Source organism: Lathyrus oleraceus, chromosome 5, assembly GCF_024323335.1.
Source record: "Lathyrus oleraceus cultivar Zhongwan6 chromosome 5, CAAS_Psat_ZW6_1.0, whole genome shotgun sequence".
Classification (NCBI taxonomy): Eukaryota; Viridiplantae; Streptophyta; class Magnoliopsida; order Fabales; family Fabaceae; genus Lathyrus; species Lathyrus oleraceus.
Genome location: NC_066583.1, coordinates 8,424,151 through 8,434,586, shown reverse-complemented (window position 1 = coordinate 8,434,586; position 10,436 = coordinate 8,424,151). Strand labels below are relative to the sequence as shown.

Genomic DNA, 10,436 nt, shown 5'->3' with positions numbered 1-10,436 from the left:
CTCATATTTTTATTCATGAACTGCAACCCATTATCATTAAAAATGGATTATGGGATTCCATACTTTGAAAGCATGCCCTGCTTGAAGAGATTTTGTATGTTGGTTGCGGTTGTAACACCCTAAAGTTCCCCCGAGTAAATTTAAAACATTTATCAGATCAAAATAAAACATCATGCAATTTAGGATGCTATACTACAACATACAATCAACCTGCTCAGTTATAAAGACATATAACACTTTGCATTTATAAAAGTAGTAGTAATAACCACATGTTTGAATGTTAATTTTTATCAAATTGCAGCGAAACAACAATAATAAATTGTTAACTCAACATAACCAACATCAACATAACATGTCATATAAGAAATATTAAAACATAAAGAAAGACATATCATTCCAATCCCCCAGTGTTACACATCAGAGCAGATGCAAACACAAAAATAAAACGGAAGACTTCATCTTCCACTCACATCTGAACTCCTACTATGGATTATCTGCATGTTACCCACGTGGAGGCAACATTTAAATAGAAGGGGGTGATATATCATAATTATATAAAATAAAATATGATAATAAGTAAGCATCAGATTATTACATGCACATCACTCATTCCACAACACAATTCCACATAATCCACACAATGACTATTCACACATTATAGAAACACAACAACCATCCAACATAACAACCATATAATCAACCATCTAACATAATAACAACATAATCAACCATCAAACATAATAACAAATACAATTAATGTACAATGCAATGTGACTCAACAACTCGACAAAATGCATGTGATACCAATACATGAACACTCAGGTTCACCACTTCGATCCTCACTTCCTAGGATCAAAGTCATCAATTCCTTACTATCACCTCTGATAACGTCTCACTGATTCCATCACCTCTGGAATCAGCTACCGACATGGACATAGCCATGTTCACATGTATGGGGGTTGATGCCCCCACTATATTTCTTTTAACAAAAATGTTATTTCACATTTATATAACTATTAATACAAAAGCGTCAATTTAAAAATTTGTCTAAAATATTGTCGATTTGATTGTGTTTAATTTTAAAATATTTTTTTACTAAAGCATCAAAAATAATTTTAATTTTATACATTTTTATTTTAACACTAAAACGTTATGACTAAGCATTTCGGATAATTACTCATATCATGTGTAATTACTTGTATAAAGAGAGATAGACATATATATTTTATTGTATAAAATTGAGAAAATTACATACACAAAAATTTTAAAAAAATTATTAATGTTTTTTAAAAATAAATCTCATAATAAATAAATAAAATATCTATAATTTAAAAAATATATGATACATAATATATGCTATAAGAAATATATTGCCCCCACTTCTTAAAATCTCTGGCTCCGTCCCTGGCTACTGACTCAATCCATACAATGGGATTTAAGACTCACCAACAACTGACCATTTATCCAACAACATGAATGCATGTAACATACAATACATACAACAACAACATCATGCACAAGGACCCACCACCATAGTCAATATACACCGCCAATACTGGTCATCATGCATCAAACACATGTTATACAACTCAACAATATCAACATATAACATAATAAGCAACAACAATGCATTTAAGGTTATGTCACACAACCACACAAATAGTACAATGCATTCCAATACCATCACACAGAAAAATATTCATTTTCAATTACTGAAACCAATTTTAAATGATAATACATTCTCTCACCTTTCCGACGCTTCGAACCGAGTGTTAAACGGAGTTACGGAGCTCAAATTATGTCATTTTCAATTTCCCAATTTTTTTACGTAACTGTGGTAACCGATTACGAGCTTCGAAAACAGTCCTAAAACCTATTTTTCGTCGTTGGAGGCCTTCCAAACCTCCAATTTCGACTCCGTAAAAACCTCCGATCTTAGAATTCAAAATACTATAATTATTTAATGATTAAAACAACAAGTTCACATTATATCACATATTAGCATAAAAAATCTTTCATTATCATTAATTCATATGTACCCCAAACCTCCCAACAACAACAATCACAACAATTCATCATTCCAATTCTGAATCGAAACCACATCAATTCACACAACTTTTACATCACACAATCCAATCAAACTTCATGAGGTTAACAATAACATTTTCATCATTCACACAATTCAATCAAATTTCATGGGTTTAACATCAACATTTTCATCATTCCCATAATTCAATCAAATTTCATTGGTTTAACAACAGTATTTTCATCATTCACACAATTCAATCAAATTTAGTGGGTTTAACATCAACATTATCATCATTCACATAATTCAATCAAATTTCATGAGTTTGACATCAACATTTTCATCATTCCCAAAATTCAATCAAATTTCATGGGTTTCACAACAACATTTTCATCATTCACATAATTCAATCAAATTTCATGGGTTTAACATCAACATTTTCATCATTCCCACAATTCAATCAAATTTCATAGGTTTAACAACAATATTTTCATCATTCACATAATTCAATCAAATTTCATAGATTTAATTCAATCAAATTTCATAGATTTAATAACAACATTTTTATCATTCCTACAATTCAATCAAATTTCATGGGTTTAACAACAACATTTTCATGATTCACACAATTCAATCAAATTTCATGAGTTTAACAACAACATTTTCATCATTCACATAATTCAATCAAATTTCATGGGTTTAACATCAACATTTTCATCATTCCCATAATTCAATCAAATTTCATGGGTTTAACATCAACATTTTCATCATTCACATAATTCAATCAAACTTCATGGGTTTAACAACAACATTTTTATCATTCCTACAATTCGATCAAATTTCATGGGTTTAGATTTAACAACAACATTTTTATCATTCCTACAATTTGATCAAATTTCATGGGTTTAACAATAACATTTTCATGATTCATCCAATTCAATCAAATTCCATGGGTTTAACAACAACATTTTCATCATTCCCACAATTCAATCAAATTTTATGGGTTTAACATCAACATTTTCATCATTCACACAACTCAATCAAATTTCTTGGGTTTAACAACAACATTTTCATCATTCCCACAATTCAACATAGAGATGAAAACACAAAACCTACATGGCATAATCTACCCACCATCATCATGTTAACCCTTAGATAATCAGAACTCCACCATTACCTTAGAGTTCCTAGCAATAGTTTCTTTAACCTTCAACAATGGTGAATCTCCCATTGAGCCCTAGCCTTTTCTTCTCTCTTTCTATACTTCTCATTTTTTCTCTCCAAATGTTATGTACTGAGTTTCTATCCCAATACCGCTTTTATATTTTTATTATAAATCCTATTATTTTATTAGCTTACTATATTATCACTATTTTCTTAATAATAATAATAATAATAGTAATAATAATAATAATCATAATAATAATAATAATAACAATAATTCACTCAAATTAAATAATTAAATTAATATTAATATAATATTAATTAATTAAATATATAATAACTAATATGATTAATTAGTTTTACTCACCACACCATCATTTCTACACTTTTGCTCACACACTCCCCAACACTTTAATTTCTAAGGCAACTACCACACACCAAGGGTACACAACACATCAAAACAACAATCAACACAATCACAAGTATTACATAATTAAATAACTGAAAATAATTTAAATAAAATTGGGGCGTTAAAATCTCCCCCACTTAGAACATTTTCGTCCTAAAAAATTACATGATGCGAACAACTCTGGATACGATTCTCATATCCTGCTTTCTAACTCCCAAGTCATATTTTCTCCGACAGCGCCTCCCCACACTACCTTCACGAGAGCAATCTCTTTACCTCTTAACTATTTCAGTTCTCGATCATTAATCCTTATAAGTAGAGCCTCAACTGTAAGGTTATCCCTCACCTGAACATCATCCATCAGAATCGCATGTGACGGATCCAAAACATGCTTCAGAAGTTGTGAAACATGGAACATATCCTGTAGATTTGACAAATTTGGTGGCAACACCACTCTATAAGCAACATGTCCAACTTGCCTGGATATTTGATACAGACCAATAAACTGAGTAAGCTTCCTCGACTTCAAAGCACGTCCTACACCAGTCACCGGAGTGACTCTTAAGAATACACGGTCTCCCTCTTGAAACTCAAGACCCTTTCTCCTTTTATCATGGTAGATTTTCTGCTTACTCTGTGAAGCTTTCATCTTCTCCCGAATTAGCTTCACCTTCTCAGTATTCTGTTGGACAATCTCAGGTCCAAGCATTACACTCTCACCAGATTTATGCCAACACAAAGGTGTCCTGCACCTTCAGCCATACAAGGCTTCAAAAGGTGTCATTCCAATACTAGAATGGAATCTGTTATTATACGTGAACTCAATCAACGACAAATGACCATCCCAAGCACCTCATTGATCGAGAACACAAGCTCTCAACAAGTCCTCTAATGATTGAATGTTCCTCTATGTTTGACCATCAGTCTGCAGATGATAAGCTAAACTCAACCTCAGCTTCGAACCCAAAGCTTCCTGCAAACTCTCCCAAAATCAGGAAGTGAACCTCAAATATCTATTCAACATAATACTCAACTGAACTCCATGCAACTTCACAATCAAACAAATATATATCTCTGCCAACTTCTGCATAGAAAACTTGATATTAATCGGAATAAAATGAGTCTACTTCGCTAGTCTATCAACAATTACCCAAATGGAATCATGCCCTCTCGGAGTATTCGGTAATCCCGTCACAAAATCCATAGAAATGTTCTCCCATTTCCATTCTGGAATATCCAATGGTTGCATCAATCCTGTAGGGTTCTGATGTTCAACCTTCGACTTCTGACAAGTCAAACAAGCATAAAAAAACTGAGCCACATCTCGCTTCATTCCAGACCACCAAAAGATCTTCTTTAGATCCTGATACATTTTAGTAGCTCATGGATGAATACTCAATCTACTTCGATGACTTTCGTCTAAAATTATGTTCTTTAACTCAACTTTATCAAGAATACAAATTATGTCTCTGAACCTCCGCACACCGTGTTCATCCAATTTGAAATCACTACATTAGTCTAATTACTTCCAACCATCAAGTCGACCAACTTCACATCCAACTACTGACTCTCCTTAATATTATTAAGAAAATCATTATCGATCTTCAGCATACCCAAAATCACACTCTACACTGTTAATTCACAGACCAAACTCATGTCTCTGAATTGTTCAATCATTTCCAACTCTCTAACCATCATAGCAGACATATATAAAGACTTTCGACTTAAAGCATCAACCACGACATTCGCCTTACCAGGATGATAATTCAAGCCAAAGTTATAACCCTTTAAAAATTCCAACCATCTGCGTTGTCTCATATTTAATTCCTTCTGATCAAACAAGTATTTCAAACTCTTATGATCGCTAAACACTTCAAATCTGGAACCATAGAGATAATGCCTCCAAATTTTCAATACGAACACCACTGCAACAAACTCCAAATCATGAGTACGATAGTTTCTCTAATGAATCCTCAACTATTGTGAAGCATAATCCACAACCTTGCCATCTTGCATTATCACACCACCTAAACCCATCAACAACACATCACAATACACCACAAACGGTGCATTCGATTCAGGTAAAATCAAAACTGGAGTTGTAGTCAACCTTTTCTTCAGCTCTATGAAACTGTTCCCACAATGAACGTCCCACACAAACAATTTACTTTTGCAGGTCAACTGAGTTAACGAAAGTGCCAACTTGGAAAAGCCTTCAATAAACCTTCGATAATAACCAGCCAAGCCCCAAAAGCTTCTAATCTCTGTCACCGACTTTGGAGCCTCCCATTATAGAAATTCATCTACCTTGGATGGATCCGTATCAATACCACTACAAAAAATAACAAGACCAAGAAAGCTAACCTCTTTCAACCAGAATTCACACTTCGACAACTTAGCATAAAGCTCATTTTCCTTCAACACTTGTAATACAGCTTGCAAATGCTCATCGTGTTCTTCTTCTGATTTAGAATATATCAAAATTTCATCAATAAATACCTGTCGCATCACGCGAAAAACCGGCGGGAAAACAAGAACAACAGAGCCGCCACCGTGCGTTATTTATCCCAAAAGAGGGAAAGGAAACGCTCGAAGTAAACCTGGAAAAGAACATGGTCTCGCGACCAAAGAGAATGGGTTCGGGAGTCGGTTATGCGAAGGGAAGGTATTAACACCGCTACGCATCCGTAGTACTCTACGGGATCCACGCACAAAAGGAAGGATAAATGGTTGCTAAACACTGCTCAAACTCACACACACTGGCTGAAAAGAGACAAAAGAAAACTGACTGAAACTGACTCGGCAGGATACCGCATCCTGGGCCTACTTAGTCTATCAGGCATAGACATCAGAGTCAAAGTAGTTCGGACTGGGGAAACGACACATGCTCGCTAGGATGTCGCATCCTATGCATACGTATCTCCTCGGACGAGAGAAGAATCAGAGCATTCGTAGCTCGGCTGACACGCACACAAGAAAACACAGGCAAAGGCAAACGTGGAGCCTGAATGCCAATCACTGGACTTACATCAGCATCCGAACCAAACACACACAAGAAGGCAAACGTGGAGCCTGAATGCCAATCACTGGACTTACATCAGCATCCGAACCAACAAACACACACTGGAACCCGAATGCCACTCGATGGACTTACATCAGTTTCCAAGCACACAACAAGACAAAACAAAGACACAGGCGCCCGGAGAGATCTGCTCATCTCCTGCCTACGTACCTCATCTGGTATGAGGATCAGGGCGACGTAGTTCCCCTACGGAGGGAAAAAAGGACTAGCCTAACCAGATAACAGAGGGAGACACAACTAGGGAGACTACGACTCGAGCCTAGATGTTATCATGCAAAATCATCCCTAAGTTAAGGTTTCTAGCTAACTGGCACAGGGAGCCAGCCTATCCTAATCATGACTTGCACAGGAAGCAAGCCACACACACACTTAACTTGCACAGGGAGCAAGCCAAGCAAAACCTAACTTGCACAGGAAGCAAGTCTAAACTAACCCTAACTTGCACAGGAAGCAAGTCAAACAAACATACAAGCTCAGGTAGCACACACTATACACAAGCAAGTGGCTCAAACAAGGGTTAGGTTTTAGTCGAGGGGTCATATCAACCTCAACAAACAAACCTCTGGAACTGGGTAGTAGGTGCTCTTAACCTTGCCATTGAGGGGCTAAGGTGAAGCAGATGAAAGGTGAGTGAAGATAAGACTTCACAGCTCTTATCCCTGGCCTGGGAGAGCTTAAGACAAGAATGTGTGGGTTCAGAAAGTGGGAACCCTTCTACACATTTGAAACTGACTCAACTGTGCAATTGCACAAGATCTTGGGTTTTTATCTGTAATGCATCAACACAGTGGTGTGAGCAAAACAGAAGACACACTGAATAGCAGGGGATAGATTGCATATCCCTTGGGTTCTGCCAATTGCCTCTTCACTTAGGAGGTCTTTGACTCTATGCAAGGACAAAATTAAACATCCACAAACATTGCCTCTTAAGGAGGACTTCAGACAGTTGCCTGGCCAAGTAACAGGCCAAGTCTTCCAGACTACATGAAGATAGAAAGGTATACCTCAATGCAAATTGCTTAATCAAGCAAAGCAAAGCAAAAGTTCACAAGGAACTGAGCAACTAAAAGCACCTGAAATAGTCAAGCAGATGTTAGTATGCAACTTCAAAACAAAGCAAAAAGAAACAGACATCAACAGTTAAGTGGAGGCAAATGGATGTGCAAGGCACAAGGCTTAAGGAATGTGAGCCAAGCCACCTACAAAACAAACAAGTTAGTCAATGCTATTTAAGCAAGCTCAATCAAAAAGAATTGGTCTCATTGGTCATTTGTTGGTCAACCTGAAAACACAAGCTCAAAAGTGAGTAACAGGACCATTAGGACAAGCCTAGGGTCAAAAATGAATGAGAAAGTCAAAACAGCAAAGGGCAAGTATCCAAAATCATGTTAAAACATTCAAGAAACAAAACCAATTGGGTTCACATTCATATCAATCATCATCATCATTTCATGAACAATTTAGGTCAAAGAGTTGCAAACAGAAGCTCATAGAAGTCAACAGAAAGACTTAACTCAAAAGCAATCTTAAACATTTCCAAAAATCACCAAATAAATCATGATCAATCACAACCCACAGCATGGTAAGCATGTCAAATTTCATCTCATTTGGACAAGTGGAAGGCAGTCAATGAAAATCAGATAGTCAAAGCAATTTTGAACATGCTCAAAGAAGTCAACCAAACATGCATCAACTTAGAAAAATCATAAATCAGAGATGGTGTATGATAAATGAATGGGACTAAAACCATGGCAAAGATGAGGATGTCTAGTTATCTCATGTAAAATTTTATGTCCATCCAATAAAGTATGAGAATTTCACAAATGAAATGGGAACATGTGTCACATAAAGTCAACATTTGACTAAGCAGGGGAGAAAATCTCAAACAATTAGGAAATGCCACAAATAATTACAAGAAAATTCACATGTAAACTAGACATCCAAGAGTAGGTTCATGCAAAAAATCAGATCAATTGGAGGTCAAGAAGCATGGTAATGAAAATCATGAAGTTGGACATCAATGGTGTGACACAAATTGTCACACCCTAATTCAAAAAATCATAACTCACAAACCAGCAATGATAAATTCACAAACTCTACACCAAAATCACCATGAGTGTGTCTAATTTAAGCACAAAAAATTTGGGAGCCATTGGATAAAGTATCACCATTTCACAAAGGTTTTGGCAAAAGGTACAATTTTTGGTCACATGATACAAACCCTAATACCAATTAAAATCCACTCATCAAAAAAATCTGGAAAAAATATGATAAAAAACTAGAGATTGTGATGAACATGATTCAAAAAATCCCATGAAAATTGGATTTAAAATGGACGAGTTATGAATTTTGTAAGTTGGTGACCAAAAGTGAAATTAAAATAAAAAAACAACATATTCCAATGGGACACATGCCACGCTGAATGGCATTTTTGAAATTACTTGGAAAAGTTAATGAAACGCTGCGTTTAGGGGATGCAAAGGAAATGAGCTGATTGGTTAACGGAGGGAACCGAGCCATGCCATGCACGTGAAGAAGAAATTCTGGGAAATGGATGAACAAACCTAGGGTTCTATGTACAGTAACATCCCCTTCATCTTCCCAAATTCGATTCCAACAAAAATTTCCAGAAATCGAAATTGGACACACACAAATGATCATCAAGGCATGGCAAACATGAATCCAACACTAATTTCCATTAAAACACAACAATAAACATGAATCGAGCAGGAATCACAAACAACATCCAACTTCATTTCAGCATAACTTGATCAATAGTCAACCATTTCAAAAAATAAACACATCATGAAGCTCAGCATGGAGAGATCTTTTTAAAACATGTATTGATTTAACAAAATGAGGAGGTCGAATCCTTACCAGTTCTGAAGAGCAGATGAAGATTCAAGTGTTTTCTGGCCCTTAATGCTTGAAACAGATGGAGATCATACTTCCACAAGTTGAATGGTGAAGAAAGCTTGATTCATGGATGCTTGGAAATAACTCAAATCCGATCTGCCATGGAAGTGGTGTTGGAAGGACAGTCGAGCATAAACTCCTTCCAGCTGTGAAATGGCAGTTGAAATGTGTCCACAATGATGTTTGGATGATGAATGAACAAAGGCTTGCTCGAATTCTTGGGAGTTTTTTGACTGATTTTGGAAAAATGCAAAAGTGAAGTTTTTAGAGAATGAGTTTTTTTCTGTTGGTTTGTGGCTGCTACTAGGGTTTTGTAATTGACAGAAAATGATGTTTTTAATCTCTGTTGTTTTAGAGTACAAATCATGGTCCATGGAAATGTGGGATATAGTTGGTAAAAATTGTACTTTTTTTTTCAAGTTTCAAGCAAGTTGGCATGGGCTATGTGTACTGCATAAATTTGACTTTGTAGCATGACCAAAACCACATTTCTGAACTATTTCAATTGGCCAAATGGTTAGAAAATGATTATTTTGAAAAGTCAAAATTCAACTCACTTGAAATTAATTAAGGCAAGTTCAAAAATGCCATTTTGCATGGTGATGTTTTGGTGCATGAGGATGACATATTTGGAAAGAGGGGATCAAATGTGACTTGTAGGAAAAAACCCCACCCAAATTGGCCAAATGGTTTGAGAGATATGGCCTTTTGAAGTTCAAGAATTTCTGAAAACGATTCGATCATAACTTGCCAACCACACATGGGAATTGAGAGTTCTTGGACTTTTTGGAAATGGGAGAACAAGATCTTAAACTTTCATGTTGGGCAAAAATTCATTT

General features: G+C 35.8%; 1 protein-coding gene across 1 annotated transcript; it reads right to left on the bottom strand.

Annotated features, from left to right (window-relative positions):
- Positions 1-3,882: 3,882 nt before the first annotated feature.
- Positions 3,883-4,308, bottom strand: LOC127078422 (uncharacterized). Its single transcript, XM_051018882.1, has one exon. It carries the CDS (start codon positions 4,306-4,308, stop codon positions 3,883-3,885), a length of 426 nt encoding a protein of 141 aa, XP_050874839.1.
- Positions 4,309-10,436: the final 6,128 nt, after the last annotated feature.